General features: G+C 46.4%; 9 protein-coding genes and 2 non-coding genes across 11 annotated transcripts; 4 read left to right on the forward strand and 7 right to left on the reverse strand.

Moving 5' to 3' along the window:
- POJ06DRAFT_261165 (uncharacterized protein) lies at positions 1 to 2,052 on the reverse strand. Its single transcript, XM_056188580.1, has 6 exons — positions 1,933 to 2,052; positions 1,770 to 1,857; positions 1,635 to 1,710; positions 1,486 to 1,584; positions 1,307 to 1,427; positions 1 to 1,250 (listed from the first exon to the last, which is right to left on the reverse strand). The coding sequence occupies exons 1-6, from the start codon at positions 1,976 to 1,978 to the stop codon at positions 481 to 483; spliced, it is 1,200 nt and encodes a 399-aa protein (XP_056040808.1). The 5' UTR covers positions 1,979 to 2,052; the 3' UTR covers positions 1 to 480.
- Positions 2,041 to 5,824, reverse strand: POJ06DRAFT_261167 (uncharacterized protein). Its single transcript, XM_056188581.1, has 5 exons — positions 5,555 to 5,824; positions 4,682 to 5,477; positions 3,095 to 4,634; positions 2,711 to 3,045; positions 2,041 to 2,654 (listed from the first exon to the last, which is right to left on the reverse strand). Exons 2-5 carry the CDS (start codon positions 5,351 to 5,353, stop codon positions 2,532 to 2,534), a joined length of 2,670 nt encoding a protein of 889 aa, XP_056040809.1. The 5' UTR covers positions 5,354 to 5,477; positions 5,555 to 5,824; the 3' UTR covers positions 2,041 to 2,531.
- Positions 5,825 to 6,124: 300 nt separating this feature from the next.
- POJ06DRAFT_261170 (GPI transamidase component PIG-T) lies at positions 6,125 to 8,411 on the forward strand. The gene is made up of 4 exons (XM_056188582.1): positions 6,125 to 6,671; positions 6,722 to 7,149; positions 7,204 to 7,494; positions 7,549 to 8,411. The coding sequence occupies exons 1-4, from the start codon at positions 6,130 to 6,132 to the stop codon at positions 8,346 to 8,348; spliced, it is 2,061 nt and encodes a 686-aa protein (XP_056040810.1). The 5' UTR covers positions 6,125 to 6,129; the 3' UTR covers positions 8,349 to 8,411.
- POJ06DRAFT_214885 (transcription factor S-II, central domain-containing protein) lies at positions 8,412 to 11,769 on the reverse strand. Its single transcript, XM_056185510.1, has 3 exons — positions 11,263 to 11,769; positions 10,677 to 11,206; positions 8,412 to 10,618 (listed from the first exon to the last, which is right to left on the reverse strand). The coding sequence occupies exons 1-3, from the start codon at positions 11,270 to 11,272 to the stop codon at positions 8,528 to 8,530; spliced, it is 2,631 nt and encodes an 876-aa protein (XP_056040811.1). The 5' UTR covers positions 11,273 to 11,769; the 3' UTR covers positions 8,412 to 8,527.
- POJ06DRAFT_261173 (uncharacterized protein) lies at positions 11,751 to 12,813 on the forward strand. Its single transcript, XM_056188583.1, has one exon. The coding sequence runs from the start codon at positions 11,888 to 11,890 to the stop codon at positions 12,659 to 12,661; it is 774 nt and encodes a 257-aa protein (XP_056040812.1). The 5' UTR covers positions 11,751 to 11,887; the 3' UTR covers positions 12,662 to 12,813.
- Positions 12,814 to 14,485: 1,672 nt separating this feature from the next.
- Positions 14,486 to 14,559, reverse strand: POJ06DRAFT_t81. The gene has a single exon. It is a non-coding gene; the product is annotated as a tRNA-Ala (tRNA).
- Positions 14,560 to 14,667: 108 nt separating this feature from the next.
- POJ06DRAFT_t77 lies at positions 14,668 to 14,739 on the forward strand. Its single transcript has one exon. It is a non-coding gene; the product is annotated as a tRNA-Met (tRNA).
- Positions 14,740 to 14,793: 54 nt separating this feature from the next.
- On the reverse strand, positions 14,794 to 16,943 carry POJ06DRAFT_30194 (rhomboid family-domain-containing protein). The gene is made up of 5 exons (XM_056190751.1): positions 15,999 to 16,943; positions 15,839 to 15,936; positions 15,690 to 15,788; positions 15,173 to 15,635; positions 14,794 to 15,120 (listed from the first exon to the last, which is right to left on the reverse strand). The coding sequence occupies exons 1-5, from the start codon at positions 16,653 to 16,655 to the stop codon at positions 15,070 to 15,072; spliced, it is 1,368 nt and encodes a 455-aa protein (XP_056040813.1). The 5' UTR covers positions 16,656 to 16,943; the 3' UTR covers positions 14,794 to 15,069.
- Positions 16,944 to 18,399, reverse strand: POJ06DRAFT_30193 (ubiquitin-conjugating enzyme/RWD-like protein). Its single transcript, XM_056190750.1, has 3 exons — positions 17,987 to 18,399; positions 17,717 to 17,930; positions 16,944 to 17,662 (listed from the first exon to the last, which is right to left on the reverse strand). Exons 1-3 carry the CDS (start codon positions 18,086 to 18,088, stop codon positions 17,232 to 17,234), a joined length of 747 nt encoding a protein of 248 aa, XP_056040814.1. The 5' UTR covers positions 18,089 to 18,399; the 3' UTR covers positions 16,944 to 17,231.
- Positions 18,400 to 18,524: 125 nt separating this feature from the next.
- POJ06DRAFT_261178 (phosphatase 2C-like domain-containing protein) lies at positions 18,525 to 20,196 on the forward strand. The gene is made up of 3 exons (XM_056188584.1): positions 18,525 to 18,756; positions 18,825 to 19,328; positions 19,385 to 20,196. The coding sequence occupies exons 1-3, from the start codon at positions 18,711 to 18,713 to the stop codon at positions 20,116 to 20,118; spliced, it is 1,284 nt and encodes a 427-aa protein (XP_056040815.1). The 5' UTR covers positions 18,525 to 18,710; the 3' UTR covers positions 20,119 to 20,196.
- Positions 20,197 to 22,367, reverse strand: POJ06DRAFT_214894 (VHS domain-containing protein). Its single transcript, XM_056185511.1, has 6 exons — positions 22,084 to 22,367; positions 21,941 to 22,028; positions 21,803 to 21,878; positions 21,512 to 21,749; positions 21,409 to 21,464; positions 20,197 to 21,359 (listed from the first exon to the last, which is right to left on the reverse strand). Exons 1-6 carry the CDS (start codon positions 22,244 to 22,246, stop codon positions 20,247 to 20,249), a joined length of 1,734 nt encoding a protein of 577 aa, XP_056040816.1. The 5' UTR covers positions 22,247 to 22,367; the 3' UTR covers positions 20,197 to 20,246.
- Between the last annotated feature and the right edge of the window lie 2 nt (positions 22,368 to 22,369).

Genomic DNA, 22,369 nt, shown 5'->3' on the forward strand with positions numbered 1-22,369 from the left:
GTCTCAGTGCAATTCATGACCAAACACTATCATGCACTATAATAGAATTCTATCGCGGTTCAAAACAGCTATCGAATCTTCTAGAGGAATCATAATACGTATTGGAAAGCTTAATAGGGAACTGGCAAGGCCAAGTCAAGTTTCTTTGAAAGTAATTACCGACGCATAGTTGAGAATAATCGGGGTATGCTTTTGTGTCTGCGTCCAAATTACGCTATAGGATGCGTCGGAGTTTCATTCTGTGTGAGATCGAAACTCCTCCTGCAACCAGTAGCTGGCATAGATTAATTCGTAAAATACCCAATGCGTGGTTAATTTGTAGTATGTCCAATACTATTTCTATGAAATGCAGTCTAATCTCTGACTTCACTAACATGACATGCGCCGCGAAGCCGTGCATTCGATCACCTAGCTCCAAAACTCCAAAAAAATATCGTACAGACATGACACATTTACTAATTATTGTTGGGAAATGCTCACTTAATACCTTGATGCATGCTGACTATCGTACGAACGATACGATGGCTGGTATTGCTGAGGCGATTGATACTGCTGCTGTTGAGGCTGATATTGCCGGACATGCGAATCGACAAATCCCTCGTATTTCTGCATCGCAGCTGTGAACCGCTGGTTGAGATCTAGCATTTCTTCTTTCTGCTGAGCGTAGCGATCAATGAGCTTGATAAGATGCGGGCGTACAGCCATGGACGCCTTGTACACTCGCTCAAGCTCAGCGGAATCCAACGCCGACGCAGACGGACTGGACAAGATAGAGAGTAAGCGGTCGATACTATCAGCCTCGGCAAACACCTGAGCTTCTTCATCCACATCCTCTTGAGAGTCTTCAGGTTTAATGTCCGGGATTGGGGTAACATAATTAAGAGGGAAAATGCCAACTTGACCACGCAATGAGCCCCTCCACCAATTTGGGTAGACGGATTCCAGCACATAAATGATATCGCCTTTTCGGAACGAGAGCTCGCCAGGTTCTGTCGCAGTGAGATCGTAAAGAGCGCGAACACGAGAAATTGTCGCATTGGGATCCAGCGATCCAGTCACGCTATCATATCCATTACTACCGTTCGTCTTCTTCTGCTCTTCCTCCTCTTTCTTTGTTGCTTCTTGTTCCTCCTTTACTTTGCTCTCCTGCAAGGATAACGCCAGAACCATTTGCAATTCCTTATCTTCCGTGGTCTCTTGGCGCTTGACCGGTGGCTTGTCAAGCTTCTCCGGCACTTTTAGTCCAGAATCTATGACATACTATTAATCAACCAAATCATGACTTTGTATTATATTTTGACCTTACTCATTACCCTCACTTGATCTAGTGCCTCCGACATCAAGCTGAGCGATGAATCGCCTTTGAAGGCGTTGACAAGATCTTCCATGACACTAATCAGGCGCAATTTCACACTAGTATGCACACTCTTTGAGAGCTATTAGCATCCTATACGAATAACGTATGCTAAAACAACAATTGCGAACCCTATCTGATCCCATCCGCACGAGAGCCTGCGTAAATGCCCGTGACGCCAGTTCTCGATGTACTTTGGTACCGCAGTTCTGAGCTAACGAGTTTGCGAGCTATACTACTATTAACACCTGGCATCCATAAACAAGTGACCAACACTCACTGCTAACGCGTATAATTGCACATTGGCCGACCGATGTCCGATACGCTTTTGTAGCGCAGACACTACTTCCTTTGGTCTATAGGTATACTCTAATCAGCCCATTGCAATTTCTGCACAACTTAATACAATTCTCACCCATTCTCTGCAGACGCGTTGACCTTGTCGCATACGGCAAGAATATATTCCCAGTTCTCGCTGGTTAAATTCTCATCCGTGGCTTTGTCTAGTCGATTAAGTGGTTGCGTTAGCCGACGACGGCTCATCTAATTAACTCCCATTCAATATGAACAGCACATACTGACGAGGCCATCAATTACAGAAGGAGATGACGACGATCTAAACATCGTGCTGTTGTAGCGCAATTGCTTATGGACTGCGAAGTGACCCTGGCTTTGGACCTGATAAGCTCGAACACAAGGTTGGGCCGAGATTGCGGTCACGAAGCCTACAAAGTTTACGAAGCCTAACTTAACTAGGCGGCACAATCGCGGTTTCATCTAAACGTTGAACCCTGCTATGGAATTGGCCACGACATTGCTTCGCAGTATCTCAGAACACGATATAGTACACTCCTAAACAAGCGATATAAGACTACAAACATGATCATCTTTACTCCACAATAAACCGTTAGCGCGGAACATCTATATAGGGGCACATCTTCACCCATGTACATCTGTCCATTTGTCCAGTCAAACTCAACTTTTTAATATATCCAAGTGACAACAAACATGTGTGATAACAATATATATCCCGCAAACAATACCGAGAACAATCGAAGGGATGAAGAAAAGAAAAGAAACAAAAAAAAAAAACAAAGACGCCCCAATGTACCATCAATTTTATATTGCAACATCGATATCTAGAGATATATGCCACGGAAGTCTGTCCAGACTAAAATTATGAATGATTCGAGCTACTACCGTTTGCCGACGACTTGCGCTCTTGCAGCTTGGCAAGTCGAGCTGCTTTGACCAAGGGAGCAAGTGATCGGAGGTTATCCGCCGCTTGCAGGAAATTATGCTATTGCACGATCAGCCCTGGAACATTTCCCATATCAAAATCTGCCAAAGACTTACATCCAGCAACTCGGCCGCGGATGCTCGATTGTCAGGGTCCACTTGAAGGGCCCAACCCAAGAAGGCCTTGAATGTCGATGACAACGAACCAGGATCTTTCAAATCAGGCGTTCCGTTAGTTGCAATGAGATACAGTGCTCTCATTGGCGATTCATTAAGGTATGGTGGCTCCCCTTCTATCATCTCAATAGCCATGATACCCAAGCTCCAGATATCAACTTTGGGACCATATTCCTTGCGCGAAACCACTTCGGGAGCCATCCAATATGGAGTTCCAACCATTGTCGTTCGCTTGACACTGTTATCGTTGATTTGCGCGCAGAATCCAAAGTCAGCTAGTCTCGTCAGCTGCAAAATCATTCTAAACATACATACAAAACTCACTTAATTTGATATCGCCATTCAATGACAAAAGAACATTGTCTGACTTGATATCACGATGAATAACGCCTTCCGAATGCAAGTGTTTCAGCCCAAACAATGTCTCTCTGCACACAGCAGCGATCTGGCCCTCTGTCATCATATTGTATGTAACAACATCAGTCAAGCTTCCTCCCTCCATGTACTCCATAATAACCCAGAGATCGCCACGGTAGAGGAAACTATCAATGAAGTTGACAATATTGCGGTGCTTGCTTTCCTTCATCACCAAGATCTCATTGATGATGAGCTCCTTCTTAGGTTGCTGTTCCAAATTCATCTGCTTGATCGCCACGCTCAAGTTCGTTCCGACTTGATATGCGGTGTACACCCCTCCAGATGCACCTTGGCCAATCTTGTGCAGGTTTCTATATAACCGAGTCGGATCACCTGCGGAACAAATCGCAGAGAGCTTTGCAATAAGTTCTGCATCCTTCATCCGCTTCTGTTCACGCTTACGAGGAGAAATGACCTGTTCCAAGTTGTTGAGCTTCGAAGGATCCATTGTCTGATTGATAATACCGTTGTGCTGCTGACGCGGCGAGTTATGTTGTCGTGCACGACGCGGTGATTCCTGTGTGGCACTTGCTGTACCTTGGTTATGTGATTCGAGGCCATCTTGCTTGTCGCCGCCGCTAGCAAATAGATGCTGAGATGGAAGACGAGCCGAGTCACTCTGTTCGATTTTCTCACGCACAACAATCTCAGGCGACGGCTGTAAGTTGATACAGGCACTTCCCGCAGACGTCTGGGACACACCATTCTGCTGCTCCACCGGCGGTTCTGGTGGCAATTCCTTGTTCTGATATTTTTGCCATGAAGCTCTTAGTTCCTTTTCGCGTTGCAGGACACTTTGAAAAGTCTGGGAAGCTTGCCGGTGAATAGTTGGCTGGTAATGAAGCTGAGACTGCGAAGGTGTGCGCGAAATCTGAGCTTGCGATGTTGTGTATGTAAAATTGGGAGGTGAAGGGTGGGGCTGTTGGTACGAATGCTGTGAATGGGAATGGGACTGGAATTGACTGCCTGGTGGTGTGCCTGGAGTAACTTGAGACAGATACTTGTAGTGGGGCGAGGCCGGTGCAGAAGTATGGCTGTTAAATGAAGATGATTGCGGGGTGAGATTCTGGTATTGCTGTATCAGCTGACCTGCCTGCCTGGGCGCATTGGGAGCTTTCGGTGCAGGTCGACTTGGCATCAGGTTGTTGTCCTGACTGAGCTTTGGAGGAGGTGCAGGAGCTGGTCGTGGATTTTCGAAACTACCTTCAATATTCCGCGGAAAATGTGGACTCCGGGGCGTCATCGGCGCTTGGGATATTGGCGAATGACCGGATCCCACCATGTCATGATGCCGGACATGATCAAATTTCTTCCAAACGTCGTCCTCTTTAGACATTGAATCCGAAATAAATGCCACGATATCTATCATAGTCTGTGGGTTGTTCTTTTGTTCTGCCCTTGAGATTCCGCCGGCTTCTAGTGCCCTCTGCCATTCTGGAGGCAGACCCTGATATAGTTAATAGAGACCCTGAATCTAACTCCTGATATTCGTACCGTGAATTCCCTGGTTTGCAAGTTATATCCCACATGTGTAACATGCTTCAAATTGTAAGGATCAGAAATCTCATTTATCTTCCCCGATTTTGAGCCCTTAATGCTGCTGACAAAATTATTGAACTTATACTTTACAGATCGACCGCCACCAATCTCCGTCCTGCCGGAACTGCGACGCGAGCTACTCGTTGATCCCTGTCGATGGACGTTCGTACTCCCTGATGTTTCTGGATGGGCCAAAGTAGGCGTCGATGGCGTAGGAGTCCTCACTTCCGAACTAGCTGATGCTGGAACTGGAGAAGGTAACGGCGGCGTAGGAAACGTAGTGGACGACAATTCAGAATTTTCGGTATGCGGCGAAGACACTGTCTGTTGACTTGTAGATAAGGACGCGATACTGTTTACTGATGATGTCGTAGCGACAGACAACGACCGTGAGGAAGTGCTAGTTAATGAGTGATTCGGTGGTATTACGCTTTGTTCAATGAGCTTGATTTCAGGTGGAGGTTGTAGACCAGACGCGGTTTGTCGACGACCACCACGAACTGCCGCAGCTGCTTTGCTGAATGACGGAGCCGAAGGATAACGCCGGATCTTGGAAAACAAGTCGCGGCTCTCTGAAGGTGTTGCACTCTCTATGGACATAGAAATACTCTTGTCGCTCGATGCCATCGTACGAAATTCCTGGCGGGAGTAAGTTCAGTGCTGCGATAGAGGTCGTAGTTTCCTTGTTCCGATGCGCGATCGAAGACGATTCCAAGCAGCTCTCACCAATCCATACGTGATTTGCAAATGCCTGTTGACACTGAATCAGTAAATTGAAATTAATAGTCTCCTCGGGAACATCGGTGGGTACTAGCGCGATTAACCTACACTGCCCTATAGACCACAAAGAGATCTAACTGGAATGAACAACCCGATCAGATTGCTCTTCCGTATAAGAAGCAAATGAGTCCAAGAATTCTAATTTAAGAACGTGCACACTCAAAATATGTTATCCAATACTAGCTCGCGGAATCAATTGCAAGTTACTTGGAACCGACCAGGCAGTACACAAGGCTTCAAACTCGCGGGGGACATGGCGGGTAACAAATAATTCAGGCCCTGCGATTCCTTGTGATTGATTTGGCTGTTGGGTATCGGCGTAATCAAATATAGACATATACGGCGCAACTGTCAATGAAACGACAGTCGGTGCCAGAATTTATGTACCTGAGCAAGGCCCGCGAGTGGAGCTTACTTTGTTACCCGGTTTGGAAGGAAGGCCTTGGTTGTTGTCATATCCTAGCCAGATCTCCGGAGAAACGGAAGCATAAGGATTAATCAATAGATTGTTGTTTGCTAGTTTCTGATAATTTTGCTTTTGCTGAATACTAAGGCATAGGAGACTCGATAATAAGACTCGCCTTTAACCCGCAGCGAAACACGGCTCTGATTATCCCGGGTAAATGCCTGCTGCGAACGAGCGCGCTGCGAAGATCAAGTCACGTGATAAACGGAGAGTCAAGTTAGATGTTCGGCAATCGACTCACATTTGCGCAATATATTTCAACTGTAATGATAGGACGGCGTTCTTCATGTTTGTACTAGGTACTTGGGTATACCTCTTCGGTGTTTGTGTGTCGCTTTTTGATGTTTCCGATTGCGCGCTATCGTCCAAGGCATCAGGGTACAGTGAGAGTCTTGATCTGAAGCCGTTACCGCGAAATAATTTACTGGCGTCGTTCAATTTCGAAATCAATTCAGATTTAGCACAAGGATATGATCTAGTGAACGGAACCGATCAGCCAGTGTTTTTGGCTCATTATGGCTTGTTCCCACGAAGCGTGGGCCAGATAGTCAAAAGTACCCAGACGCATGAACTACATCTTCGGTTTACACAAGGCTGGTGGGACTCGGAAGAATGGGGGTTACTTCCACACAATGGAAAATACGCAGGCGGAACTGGCGTAGAGGTATGGGCGTGGATCGCTGGCGAATCATATGATGAGTATATACCACTTGATTTAATACGTAAGGCGTATATAGTAACGGGATCAGGGCTGAGAATCACTGGTATGAGTTGGTCAATGCCTTGTCCGGCTTATTTTGTGCGTCATTGAATTTTGTGGACTCCAGTCGAACTACGCCAAATCCGATCTCGTTCCGTCCAGACCCTACTACCGGCGCTTCCACATTAATAGCCGGGAAAGGCAATGTGTCATCGTCAAGTTTGCATCTGTACCATGGCTCGCTACCACGCGAAACTGTCTGTACCGAAAACCTCACTCCATTTTTGAAGCTTCTTCCTTGCAAGGGCCGTGCGGGCATTTCTTCGCTGCTTGATGGCCATAGGATATTTGATTCGAAATGGCAATCGATGGCGCTCGACTTCGTACCAACGTGCGATTCGGATTACAGGTGCCGGTTGCATATGACTCAGAAAGTTGACGTTGTTCTAGACGTACTACGATCTCTTCAGAGAAGACGTAAGTACCTAACTAGTTCATTCAAATTAGATCTGGCTAAGTAATTTGTTAAAGATTCTCCCGTTCCCAAGCCCCCACCATCAGAGGAGCTGCAGTGTGATACGTCGAAATCATATCATTCTGACTCTATATGCTTTCCTTTGCCTACCCCAGACACAGTCAACTGGAGGCTTTCTGATGTGTTCGGTCGCAAGATTCAGAACCGGTGCCTGCTAGATCGGGCGTCTGAAAATGACGTCTCATCATATTCTGTTTGTGCGCACATTACGCCCGATTGGCATCTCAGTCGAGAGGGAGGTGTAATCGTGTCCAGCACCTCATCTAAAGCATGCTTTTCATTGCTCGGTATGCCATGTAACTCCCAACTTGTGTATCCAGATATTGCTAACTTTTCTGCAGAGAACGATGAATTTGACATCGGTTTCTCAACTTCAAATTCCGCGTCTGTCTCCAAGAATGAGCCCCCGCCAGTATACATCCAGCGTTCCATGACTGGGCGTGGCCAACAAAATGGCGGTATCCAAACCATCATTTACAATCCTTCCATCACGGACTCAGTATCGCTCATATATTTCGAGTCGTTGCCGTGGTACATGAAGCCATATATTCACACACTGGCAGCTACACTCTCTAATTCCACAACCTCAAAGTCTCCAGCCATTAAAAGAGAAGTCGTGAATGAGATTTTATACCGTCCATTTTTGGAAAGGGTCCGCGGCACTTATCTCGAACTCAAACTCGATATTCCTCCGGAATCAAGGCTTGCGCTTAGTTACGACTTTGATAAGACGTTACTGTACTTAGCAGAGTATCCTCCAGATGCGAATAGAGGATTTGACGTACCGCCAGGGATTCTTACAGTCATTTCCAAGGAAAATAATGTTTCATATGCATATGCAGTGCGGACTTCCAGTCTTCTTTTATCTCTTCCCACGCCCGACTTTAGTATGCCATATAATGTCATTATTCTGACCTCAACGGTGATGGCACTTGCATTCGGGACTATCTACAACATTTTAGTACGCCGGTTTGTCTATGAACAAGATGTGGTGCGCGAACGTATTCCGCTTATGCAGAAGCTTAGACAGCGAATAATAGATCGGTTTAGTCGGTGGAAAGAAGCGAGAGCCCCAGAGAGTGACAAGGTCAATCCAGGGGCCGATGCAAATGTTGACGATAGCTTGGATGAAAAAAACTGAATCGTATATAACTGAATCGTATATAGATATGTATTGTACAAATAGATAAAAGCTACAAGAAGACTGCCCATTCCAATTCCCAGTAAATCAAGCCGTAGAAATAAAACTGCATACTATACATATAAAGGACACAATAATACGAACATGCCATTCCGAACCCAAGTATCCGTACAACCTTCTCAACCTTCAGAATGATTCCTCTGATAGTCCTGCACAACATTGATCAAAAAATTTGGGTCATTGATGAGCGATGGATCATGAGTCAGTTCTGGCCTACTCGCAAGAATTTTCTGTAACAAAGCCACTTCATTTGGCGGCAGCGCCAGACCCAGTAGGGTCTCTGTGACATTTTTAAGGGGGCCGCTGGAAGGCAAATCTGCCGCTGTGGATGCAGTGGCTACCGACAACGACTGCGAAGGAAAGGATGATACTTCTCTTGCCACAGGCGGATACCACGGCTCTCGATGTCCGAATGCGTCTGATGAGGTACTCGGTGCCATTGGAATGGCTGTGGGATCATATTCATCAGATTCTCCCTGCATCTCGGGGTTGGTAACATAGCCGCCGGCTGTCGCTCGAGCTAATGGGTTGGTCTTATTGATAACAAAGATGCCCAGAAGCATTGGCGTTGTGACAATACGAGGGATGCTGATTGAGCTTATCATATGCATGTATTCAGGGCGTGGATCGGCAGGCAGGAGAGGCACTAAGTACGCATCCTTCACATTTGGGAACTTGTTCCGTATGACGCCATACCTATCTCTGCCTCTGAAGTAGTCAAAGAGCCTTGTAAAGGCACGTTCTTGCTCTTTCGAAGTTGAGTCCATTACCGTGAAAGATACGGCAACGAGATCTTTCGTCGACGATACCTCTGACAAATAGCTAGCCGCCGTGTCTTTTGACAAGCGACCATCGATATCAATAGATGGCGCAATGACATCCTGCCATCGTCTTAGTTCACCATCAAACAAAGGACCACCGACTTGAACAGCGCTTCCCATAAACTCGGAGACACCAGCCATCGAAATCAATCCTTCCCATATCATAGGATCTTTCGGTTCCAGCATTGGCGAGTAGCTATTGTCAAAATCATCTTCGGGCATCGCACTATGATCCAAGTCATCATTTATAAGCCTATCGATGTCCTCGTCGATCACCTGCCGACGACCCTGCGGAGGTGGAGAAATCGGTTGGACAAGATCCGATGCCGTTACAGACGACCGCTTACCAGCTGGAGGACTGTCGACGGATTTCCACACTTGATCAATATTGAAATCTTCGTTGTCTGCAACTTCAGAATCAGCTGACGGCGTCGCAGACCTTCGGTCTTCTGAGTTCCTCGCTCCCGCGTCAGACAGTTGTAATGATTGAGATCGCGCTCGCTTCTCATCATCTGGGTGTGTGATATCTGGCAAATGATTCTGCTCAAAATTTGTGAATGGTGACACTGATCTCTGTTGATGCGGATTGTCATTGGCATTGGGAGATCCTTGAGCTTCCGCTTCAGCCTTGACACGCAGACCCTCCTCTTCTTCTCTTTCAGGGGCAGTCTCTGGCACTGTGCCCATAGGGTCGACGTCTCCGACAAACTCTTCTCCTTTATGCGTTCTTCGTATTCGCGGAGCTTCAGGTTTTTTCAGGATCGACTGCGTTATACTCTCTGCTCGCACAGCTTCTGCTAGTTTTTGGAGTTCAGGATTCATCATCTCCTCCGGCGTCATTCGAACTAAGTGTTCTGGTGTGATATCGCCAGATAGCACTTTTTGCCGCAACACTGAATTTTTGATATCCTTTAAGTTAAACAGTATAGTTCGGAATTTATCTCTGTATTTGTGTCCGACATCCTTCTCCGTCCTTATTGCAAGTTGCTCGTACATAGAGTACTCAATCTCTAAACTGAGCTGTTCGGCAATCGCCAAAGCTGTGGTCCCTTCGTCCACCCGAAGCGTATCATTGCTGATCGCTTCGTCAGCCGCTTTCTCTAGCAGTTTCAATATTCCATTGGCAACTGATTTCCGCACATTATCCGCAAGATCGTCAATGTGATCTACTTTCGACGGCAAAGGTACTGCTTTCGAAATAGTGGAAGCGGATGACTTTCTTCTTGAAAGTGGTGGGCTGGTGACTGTTCGAAGTGGTGGGCTGGTGACTGTTCGGGGTGGTGGTGGCTGTGGTTTGTCTTCCTGTTGATCCAATTTCTCTGAAATAGATGTATCGGTCCGATCAAAAGTCGATCCATGACGTTCTTTTTTCTGTACTTTCAGCGGGCCCTAGATCTCGGTGTTAGATCATACTTTTAACTAAGTGACTGATAAGGAACTCGCGTACCTCGACGGAAGGGGAGCGCTCCAATTTACGTTTGCCTGATTTCAGATCGTTTACAGTACGAGACTGGTCATCAGCTTCCTGTTTATAGTCGGGATCGTTGGGCCTTGATAAGACCGACGGTTTTTCTTCCTGTGCAATCCTTTTGAAGTATGCTTCATGAAGATCGGGCCGACAACGCTCACAAAAATATTGATCGGGGACGTCAACTTCAACCGTTATCCCCATAGTACATTCGGGATGTTGCCAGCAGAGGCACTCTTCGCATTGTGCCATGAGTGGCTTGTCGTCGTCTGGATCAGTAACCTCGAGACCGCACACACAGCGCACATATGACTCTTCGTCTTCCTCCTCTTCAGGCATGCTTTGTTTCTTCATCCGTCGCGATTTTGCCTTGGGCCGTTTCCTTTCTGATTTCCCTGCTGCATTTTTCGGCGTACTCTCTGTTCGCTTTGTGTCGACTACTTCGAGCTCTTGCGTCAGCGTTTGACTATGCTGACCCTTTGTACTTCGACTCGACCTTCGTGGTTCAGCTATGGCTTCAATTAATATGCATAGCTCAGAACAAAAATAAATGAATTGTGTATACTTGACGCCATCTCCACGGTTCGCTTCGGCGATTGCTAGTAACAGGGTCCTGCTCGTGCCTAATGCCTGACAGGCCGTGACGCGTGCGCGTTGTGGATAACAAAATCAGGTCTAATGACTGGTAGTGGAGTGGAGCCGTAGTTTCTCTGTAAACCGAAGCTTGTTTTCTAAGCTTCTATGTAGCACAATAGCGTGAAGTACTTCTAGAGTCGCGTATTGGCTACGGTACACTACTCTACTACAGACGAGTATAACGGCTCGTACATGCAATGCACAGGCTTGTCCCTTAAGTGAGAAGGCAGGGGGTTCCTATACGCGCACGGATCACTTAACGCAGTATCTGCGGTCGATATTAATCCGCTAATAGTATGATTTCACGGATAGTTGCTGTGTTTGCCGTATAAAGATGAAAGTTGGCTATCGAGGAATTATGAGGACAGTACTTGACATAAATATTCATGCGTAGAAATTTTAGTCAAAAGGGGTGCTGCAAAATACTGCGACGCATACTACTAAGTTTATTTCAGTCTGGGAGCTTTTGAAGCGAGAGAGAGTTTAAGGGGTCCACAGGTCAACATCGTCACCATATTTTGTGCTGGAATATTCAGATCAGGATAATTGGGGCTATGACGACAAGTATTCGTGCCTTATTCCGGCAAGCAGAATCATCAAAGAAGGTAGAGCATCCGTTTGCGGAGTATGTGAACAATAGACTGAAATGCGCAGTCTGTGATCTCTTCATTTCGAATGAACTGCAGTGGGAGGCACACATTGGCACTCCGACCCATCGTGATGCGGTACAGAAGTATAAAGTAGCACAGCAGCGGAAAGCAAAGAGAGCGTTGGACACGAGTGCTCAAGCAGAAGCTCCGGGAAATGACAAACGCCAACGTCGCGAAGCGATCGAGTCGCGACCAGCACTTCCACCAGGTTTTTTTGACGCTTCTCGCGAACCGTCGGCTGACAGGCGTAAAGAAGCGGACAGCTCCAAAACCGAAGTTGCAACGGACGCTGACGCAGAATGGGCTGCTTTCCAAGACGACATCGCTAAGGTTCAAGCGGCTACTGTCGCAGAAAGCGCTGCTGTCATTAACCGGCCTTCGACGAATACTTACGATGTTAACGGAGGAGATGATGAGTTGGATGAAGTTATGAATGATCTACGGGATCAGTTTGAAGAGCAAAGGAATTTGGAGAGTCGAGTGTTGAAGCTCAAAGAAATGCGCGAGAGACTTCGCCCTAAGATTGTTGCAACCGGGGTGCCGGGCACAACGAAAGGCTCTATCGACAGTAATCGGAACTTGGAAACTTCCGAAGATGGAGAAGAGAAGGAACAAGAGGACGAGGACGATGGCGATGAATTTGATGATTACGACGCATGGCGCAGGAAAGGCATATGATGGAGGCTATTGCATAGTAACTGGACATACGAAGTCCCGGCAATTCTATTTCTGTAATTGACGAAAATCTACTATGTATACTATGGGTTGGACATTGTACTATAGCAGAGCTATCGTAACTGCATGAATAAATACCAAATAGATAAATTGAGATTGTCCTATCGACCAGAATAGTTGTATTTTCTCCCAAACTGATACCGTTAATGCTGTAGATAAATTCCATATTCTGCTGATAGCAATTACATAAAACCAAATACTATTACGTATGTTTTGCTTGGCCCTAGTGGAACATACTTCTATATTGTCCAATTTGAATGACAACAACAATACGGGACGGCAAATTTCCGTAACGTTCACACTTCTAGGTATCGGGGCGTCGCGGCAAATTGGAAAATCTCTCAGTTATCTCGCCTTCATTGGCACATATTGCGGTTTAGGGTGCAGTGCAGCACTAAATCGTCCTGTACAAAGCCATTGCTATAAATTGATGCATGCGAATATGCGGATAGTCAATCAGAGATTCCGCAATTCTCAGTCGCTACAGAAGTCTATGATGGCAGTAACACTGATGTAGATCTGTCAGTGACAATAAGGTATAGTTAAATCATACGACATGAGTTTCGTCTAAGGATGCGACGTGCGGCGCTGCAGGCTCGTCGCCCGAGCGCCTCCATTCCTCTTTCGACCATTGTCGCAGTTTCTTTATTGCATCTATATGCAGAGACGGTGAATTTAGTTTGGGAATTTACTTTGGTCAATTTTTTTACGCTTTCACGAGCTTTCGTACCTCTTCAAGTTCAGGTTTTAGGGTGCCCTTTGGCTCTGGATAGCCCTAGTAAGTGGCAGCTTTCTCTTGGGACCTGTCGCCACTTCTCTTGGGACCTGCCTTAGTGCGTGTCCTGCAGGAACCGTGTCATATCCTCAGTATCCGTCGTTCTGCTGTCCCATATCTTACGAATGCGTGTATAGCGATGGATGCATATTGGGTTGCTGCTTCAATGGCAGTGGATTGTCAGACTTCAGTATCTCCAGCAAATTGTGGTGTTCGTAGAGGTACTCAGTGCGGTCAATTTTCCTGTCCTTAGGTATGCCTGACTTAGATTTGTTAGCCGGCATTCTAGCAATTGTTTTGATTGCTACCAAGCGAACTGAATGTGACGTTGAGAAGGTCCAATGTACTCCAAACTCTACACTCGGGGTCATCGATGTTGCGCTGTTGTCACCAACGACATCATCCTCAGTGGCAAGACGCCGAGCTGCCGACATCTGAATCATTTCGAAGATACCGTTTTAATGGTCGTCGCCTCCGTCACGCCCAGTTGCAACGAGAATAGTTTCGGCAACCTATACTCTACTGTCTTTGGCCTTCTCTTCGGTAACCCCAAATTCAGTCACAACCTGGACTCTCACTACATCTGACTTAAAAATTAACTCCTTCTTGTCTGTCACCTCATCTGCAGCAGCTGCCTCTCCTAGCTATTCATCGACGTCAATGTTGCAGACCTTGCAGCGGTTGCCATATTATTCCGTCATTCTTGGCCTTTGTACTCATCATCACAATTTGTCTGAGATAGGGACTCGCGCATTTTGGGTAGTTATCGGTATTTCTATTCTTTTCTGAGGTACCGTCTACCAGCTTGCAGAATGGTGAGAGTAAAATTCTTATAGGTCCTATCGCACCCCCTATTAATTGCAACCAAATAACGAACCGCATCACCAACCAGAAAAGAAAAACCAGAAAAGAAAAACCAGAAAAGAAAAAAAAAAGAAAAGAAAAACACAGAAAAGAAAAAAAAAGAAAAAAGAAAAAAAAAAAAAGAAAAATGGACAAGTCCGGAATCGAACCGGAGACCTTTCGCATGCGAAGCGAACGCGATAACTAACTACACTACATGCCCGATTTGGCAGAAACTCTAACATTTATCATAATGTGCAGTTGATTTTCTAAACCCTAACCCTGATCTTTGCCTTAACAACCAAAATTTGCTTTTACTTTTTCACAAATGAGCGATGTGGCGCAGCGGAAGCGCGCAGGGCTCATAACCCTGATGTCCTTGGATCGAAACCAAGTATCGCTAAGCATTTATTTTTTCATTAATTTTTTTTTTCGTTCAACTGATAGTTGATTACTTCTCGCTTATGTTAAGAATAGTTGATTACTTTTTCGCTTATGTTAAGAATGGTAAATTTAATCTGACAAATAATGCGGTGTTATGTATTATGCAATTAGCACGTATGAATACGCAGCAAGCTATATGGATCAACGGTTGCTGTCTATCTACCTCCGCTCTAATGTAACGATGACGAGTCACAACTATATCCCAGTCCAAAGCATGCCAAAATACGCCATTATTTAGTGCCCCAGAAGATAATCAAAGCAATCATTTCAAATCGAAACTGCCGGCTTTCTACGAACTCGATGTAGTTATGTATCCGGTGTCGCACCAGCCGTTGATAGGCTATTGCAGAACGTTAGCAGAGCGCATATTGCCTTGCCGAACAAGAACTTACCAAACAACTTAGGTACTTGCACCAGCTACAATGACCGCCGCCGTTATCAAAGTTTCGGATTAAGACGAAAACAAGGCATGCTGCTAGCGCCAGCATGACCAAACGCACGATAACCCACATATACCACACAGGATGCCGTCCCGAAAACATAATGCCAAAGTTCCGGAGTCGGTCTTTCAGTGTTTTCGATTTCAGGTAATTATCGGCGGCAATGGGCTGCCCGGTTCGCTCGCGTATTTTTAGTGGGCTCCTAAGAAGACAAAGGCCGAGAAGAATACCCATGAGAAAGCCGCCGATATGTGCGAAATTGTCGAGGCCTGGCAATAGCCCCAAAGCAAATGAGATCAAAATTTCGATAAGATGGGATACCAGAGTACGCTTTGGGTGCTCGTAGAGTGACCAGTTCAGAAGCAAGTCTAACAAGCTAAGGGCAATAATTCCGAAAAGAGCACCAGATGCGCCTCTAAACCATCGTTAGCATACATTCTAATTAGCTTAGTCCGAAGATTCAACTCACGTGCTGGCAATACCATCTGGTGTGTAATTTCCGCCTAGCAGGAATCCGTTGATGCCCGATAAGATGTACACGAACGCGAACTTCAACGTCCCAATGTCCCTAATTTTCTTGGTCAATTCCGATCAGTGTCACATTTGTTAGCGTGTTACCTTTCGATCGAACCACCTAGTGGAATCTGCAAAATCATGTTCGCAATGATATGAATGAAGCCAGCATGTAGGAACATTGGAATAATGAAGCGCCACCACTATCGCATTATGAACATTAGCAGACGCTCCAGAACACTTGCGAAATATGGAATATCAATACCTGATTTGGGTGATCGGACACGCCGCCCATGCCACATAGTTCAGATAGCGTGCAGACATTTGTCGCAATAGTTGTCGAATTTGGGCATGGAAAGTTGCTGGTCTTGACGTCGGTCACTCCAGATATATATTGCATGCATGGAGTAAATCTTGCGCCCATATGGATGAGCACATATGTAGAAGGTCCTATCATAGGATTGAATGTTGGCTTAGAAGCCACTATACTCCCGGTATACTTGGACATAACTATCAACTCCGAGACAAAGACTATGATCTGGATAATGCTAACGGCTATTGTGAACCATGGAATATTCCTCTTTTTCGTTTGTTGGTTCTTTGGCGACATATTGATAGCTGGAGGAGGCATCATGCCAGGAGGTGGCATATTGGAGGTGGCCTGCTGATTACCCTGAGCATTCCATGGATTGTATGCATAGGACTGCGACGCATGATTGTTGGTAAGAGGAACATTGTCCGCGTATGGGTCTGAGTATATGCCTGAATTTGATCCAGAGTAACTATCTTCGGTCGCCATTTGTGACAGTTCGTAAGACTGATTCTTATTAAACCTGTCATCAGTCCTCGATGAAATGCTGATCGTGTCGCCGTTCTCCGTAGCACCACCGCTTTTCTTTCTGAAAAAGTCAAACGGTGCCATACTCAGCTGCTTCTTATCAGTCCGATTCAAAACGTTATTGTCTGGCAGGTACAACAAAGCCAGGTGCCCGAGTCGGAATGTTATGTCTCGTGGAGAACTCCAAATCGTATTACTAGTTTGACTACTTCAAGGTACAGTGCGGCTTCGCCGCTTCCCGCGATTGTGCAACGTGCCTGTTCGGACACTTAAACCTTAATCACTACGACACAGCTAAATTCATTTATCGTTTTCCCGGCAGACAAACAAGTGCTCGGTTAATAGCATCGCCGCATGTGCAGCGCAACAAGCGTCGCGAGATGAGAGCAAGGTGATATCCGATCTCGAGGCTTTGAATATTCAAAACGGCTGGGTCTGGTACCGTCTAATACAATCGGATTATGAATGGCTATAGCATAGGTATCACATGCATTCAAGACATAGTTGAGTAATCGAGGTTATCAATTCGATAGTAGAGACTGTGGCGAAAATAATTCATCTCTGTTGTTGCCCATAATCGTGCAAAGTCATTTAAGCAACTCATGAAGGTCCTCAGCATTTGGATTCAAGGTAGAGCACGACCCGATGATTAGCACCCCGTTACAACAAAGAAATAACTGCCCATATAGCTACTAAGACAGAAATAATCACAACTAGCTTATGCCTACATGTTCCTCGAGATGTATGCTGTATCTGCTGAGCGGAGAAAATGGCAGACCCATTCCCTTGCGCTTCTCCCTGTTTCGCTGCTGCAACTTTGGATTTGTCGGTGGACTTGTCTCCCGACTGCTGTCCCACCGACTTATATACAATACTTGCTTCGAGTTGAGGTTCTTTGGTACTGCCACCTTCAGTCGTCGCACACAGTAATTCATCGTTTCGTTTTCCGCTGCATGTGGAGCACTTAAACTCTCTACTCTTGCGAGCGATTTCTCGCTTTGTTTCGTCTGGCACACCATCAATGCTTCCAACTGCTCCATTTGCATCTGTCGCCATGAATGATCGTAATGCAACTAATGCCGTGCGTATACCTAGGTTAATCGTCAGATCATGTTTACGCTATTTCTGCGACAAACCAAAAATACCCCATGCAGGAAGCCACTCCTCGGCGTGGAAGTTACTGATCGATAAGCATATTTCCCTATTGACATCAAACCTCCCCGAATCTTGTAGAAATCTAAAGCTAGGTGGTGCTAATGGGTAATTGCTAGGGAGATTTATCCGACCGTGATAGTAGCCCTCTTCGTATGCGCTCGACGGCGGGCCTCGAATTATAAAATGCCATTCAAACAGATTATCCTATAGAAATGTCAGATACAAGTTCAGCGCGCTCCATGGCGGGGTATATGTCATACATCGATCGGCGCGGCAAATATGTCCTTGTCGGGCTGCGACATCTCCTTCGCCTCTTTGAGTATCCGTCGAACAGTCGGAGTGCCCTTGTTGGGTGGCGGCATAATGATTGATTTCCCGTATTGAATGAAGGATACGATCCGAAAGAAAATAAACGAAGTTCCCTAATGTATGACGAACTGTTCTTTGGTACGTGTCCTATACGCGGCCATCCGGGTTCAACGTTCGTTGGGAGTTTATAGCGACAGCAAAACACGCCGCACTGTGAGCTTCTTGGCTAGTGGATGCGTCAGCGTCCGAGTAGCAGGATTGCCGTTTTACTAAAGAATGGCCCTGGACTGTATATGACCGCTATTAATAATATATCCGACTTGTGTGTCTGAAACCTGTCACTTCCGGATGAAATTGAGACGCAAACCGTAAAATAAGTTGAAATCTTGCGTTGCTAAAATGCGTTACTTGGGGACATGTCGCACTCCCGTCCTAAGCGACCGGTTAATTCAAAATTATTGTTGGAACTCAACGGCTTGTGCGGCGATACGAGACATCTTCGAGCTCATTCTGACATTGGCTGCAGCTGCATCTTTCACTGTGCCGTCCTCGACTTTCCGTGTCAACGCATTTGAACCATTCGAATTATAGTTGCAATAATTCATTTGTATAAAGCCATGGCTAGAGTGCGCTAGAGAAAGGTAGCACTCTACTGCTCAAACTACCTCCAGGAATATGCGCGTATCTTCGTCGCCCTTGTGGACGATCGCGGATTCGTATAGTACGACATCAGGAAGTGTTTGGCCTACGGGCTGTAATGGGGATTTCAGTTCTGACAGCGTTAAACAGAATTCATTTTCCGCTTCAGCAAGTTTCAAATCCCGCAGCAATATTCTATCTTGCAGTCTTCACGTCAGCGCCAATTTACTACGTACTATGTCACCCCGCAGACTAAACCAGTCGCGACTGAAGTCTCTGTCCCTCGCTTGCGCGTCCCGTTACTCAATGCACCGACCCATCTTGGCCACTTTTCTTCCCGCGTGAATCGACAAGACAATGAAGACAGGTACAGTGTATCAGTCTTGACTCTTCCTGCGATGTCATCGTTGACACCCCGTTCGCTCAAGGCCGCGGCCCCTCCGGAGCGGCAAGTATTTTTTTACTCGGTATTCGACGGGCATGGCGGATCAGAGTGCAGCGAGTTCTTAGCACAGAATCTGGCGACATATATTGAAAATGCGGACTTGAATTCAATTGACTCACTCGAGCGGAATTGGAAGGAAAATATAGGTGGATACTGGACAAGATGGAGGGGACATCTTGAAAAGTTTAGGAGCAGAATGAGCAAAGATAGTGTGTTTTCTCGACAAGTTTTTTTTTACAGAAGTTCATGTGCTAACGATCACAAGGCGACTTGCTACTTCGCATTCCGGTCTCGTTCCTCCAGGCCGATTACGATTTCACAATGGCGGAACGCCCGTCTGGGTCAACTTGTACGTCAGTGTTGTTATATAGCTCAAATCCTGACGTCCCGTATTGGTCGGGTGCGCCGTCACGACTTTTGGTTGCTCATGTTGGCGACACGCGATGCATCCTCAGCGATAGGAACGGTGTAGCCCATGCGCTCACGTCTGCGCACCATCTTTCGTCTCCAATCGAATCGGCGCGATTGAGAAGATACGCCGCAAGCTTCTTCACTGACTCATTCGGTGAAGAAAGATTCGGCAACGTGGAGAATACTCGGTCGTTCGGGGATCGGTCTATGAAAAGGCTTGGCGTGACAGCAGAGCCAGAGCTTACCGAGTACACGTTAGGCTCACCGAGCGCGGAGGATGGGTTTGGAGGTGAGGAGCCGTTCCTGGTGCTCATTTCTGACGGCGTGTCAAAGTTCGCGTCGGACCAGGAGGTTGTCGATATAGTGACGTCGACTGGCTATAGATCAGGTTATGCACGAGGTACTCCGCAAGACGCGGCTCGGGAGGTTGTTCAATTTGCGGAAGACGTGGGTGGTGACGATAACGCTACATGCATAGTTGTGCGGCTCTCGGGATGGGGAAAATGGACGCGTCCAGTTGACAGAACTGGTGATTTACGAGAATATAGACTACGCGAGGCGTTAGACAAGGTGGCTCGCCGGCAGTAAAGGGCTGTCGCGATTAATAGCATATGTAATAAAAGCTTAAACCGACTCGTTATCATACACGTACATGAAATATCATTGAATATTCACTATGCATCAATTAAATGAACGCTATTTAAGTCATACATCATCTAAAATAAGCCGTCTAGGTCTAAGAGATTGCTGCTCGTATTTGACGTAGACGACTGCTGCTGCGTCTGCGTTTGTGGTTTTCGCTGCTCAGGTACGGTCTCAGGTGCGGACTGGGGCGGCATGGTAGGTTGGAGTACTCCCTCAGGGGACGACATAGTCTGTAGGAAAGCTGATTGGCCCGCCGATACCGGTGGCGTGAAATGCTGGGGTTGTGCCATATTTGCTGTCTGTGTCGTAAATAGCGAAGAAAATTGCTGAGAAGCCGTTGCTGCTGTTGTCGTACCAGTAGTTGTTGTAGGTGGAGACTGCCGTAAGGGCGGAACGAAAGGAGATGGCTGCGACATGGTAGCGACAGAAGTTGATGAAAATGACGGAACTGAGAACTGCGCCATGATAGCCGCGGCATTTGACAGCGGTGGAGCAGGCGAGCCAGAGAATGGTTGCAGAGACACCGGAGCCGGACCTGCACCTGGACCTGCACCTGGACTGGTAGACTGCGATGGAATAGGGGTGGGAGACACCGAGAGCATTATCGGCTGTGTCGGAAATACAGATCCTGAAGAGATCTCCATCTCATCGTCAAAATCAATCAAATTCATGGCCTTAGCTGGAGCAATTGTTGGCTTCGGTGCGGCCGGGGTTGGGGAGTTGTTCCGGCTCAGGGTAGGTGTATTGCTACCCGACCGCTTTGTGGCCTTCACCATGTCATATTTGTTGATAACACTGTTAATGTAATCATTCAAGCCCAATAGCTTTTGCACCGCCTCTTCATCCTCGCTTTCGTCCTTAATGATCTTCTGGATCTTCGGCTGAGCGTTTTTGATAGCATTGTACAGCTCTTCAAACGCATCTTGCCTGCCAATCGCGTCTCCGTTTTTAACACCGTCAAGCATCTCATCCAGCAATTTGGCTTTCCGCTGAATCTTTGCAAGGTCTTCCGCAACCTTCGCTCGATAGTCCGTCCTGTGCTCAGTATCGTAGCCCGCCATGACCTTCATAAGTTGATTCGCCTCAAGAAGATCTGCTGGAGTTCCTCGACGAATAAGCTCCTGAAGCTTTGCTGACTGCGCATCTCGTTCCTCCTCTTCTAACTCTTCGGCAGATTTAATATTCTAATATAAGTTAATAGCTATGACGATATAAGGGAAACCGCATACTTACATCTGAAGGATTCAAAACTGCAGCATCGTCTCGATTGATCTCCGGGAAAGTATATCCTATCAATTATTAGCTGAGCGACAGGTTAGACCCGGAAGTCGCGTACCTTTGTATGATAATAACCGATGCATATCTCTTATATAACCTAGATCCTCCTTGTACCTGCTAGTCTGACAGATTGTTTCCCTCCATTCCTCAATCGCCTCTAAAATTAGTTGTTGGGTTCGCGTATATCGAATTGGTGGCCGCTCTGGAAACTTTCGAACCAATTCGTTCAAGAACTCTTTCCGGGATATTTGAAGATGGAATGGATATCCACAATTCTTCACGCAAATGTCAAGTAGCTAAAAACAGTCAATTTCACATACTTCGGTGATTCTCGAGCGAGCCCACTTACCGCTAGTGCTAGAATGGAGATAGCAGACGATCTGCTGTTAATCAGCTTGACAATCTGAGAAGCAGCTTCACGTGCTCTGTAAATCAAATCAGCCCCAATTCCCAGTGGTTCAATTCAACCAAGCTACGATAAACGTACGAGTTTCCTTTCTTTTCGTTTATCGCGTCCGCAATCTCAATGTTCAAGCTCAAATTCGGCTCTATATGTGAGGGGTCGCATGCACGATCTAATATGACTTATTCAGCAAATTGATATCTACATCGACCTTCCAGCAAACTCACCGATTAATCTGCTTAAACGTGACCTCTCCGGTGGGTCTTGTCGCGTCTGCCCCGATGATCCTATCGAGGGCATTGATGTGTCCTGGATCCGGAAACGTTCGGTGTAGGACTCGTTCCGCGACGACCCATCCGCCGCATCGGAATACCTTCCAAATGACGACATCTCTTCAACCTTTCTTTATTATGGCAGATATACCGCTTGAATAGGTGTACGATAAAATGCGAATGGCCAACGAGCACAGGCGCCGTGTAATGAGCCAGCAATCATTGGCCTAAGGCAATGCTG

The sequence above is a fragment of the Lipomyces tetrasporus genome (assembly GCF_029532465.1).
Source record: "Lipomyces tetrasporus strain NRRL Y-64009 chromosome Unknown POJ06scaffold_11, whole genome shotgun sequence".
Lineage (NCBI taxonomy): Eukaryota > Fungi > Ascomycota > Lipomycetes > Lipomycetales > Lipomycetaceae > Lipomyces > Lipomyces tetrasporus.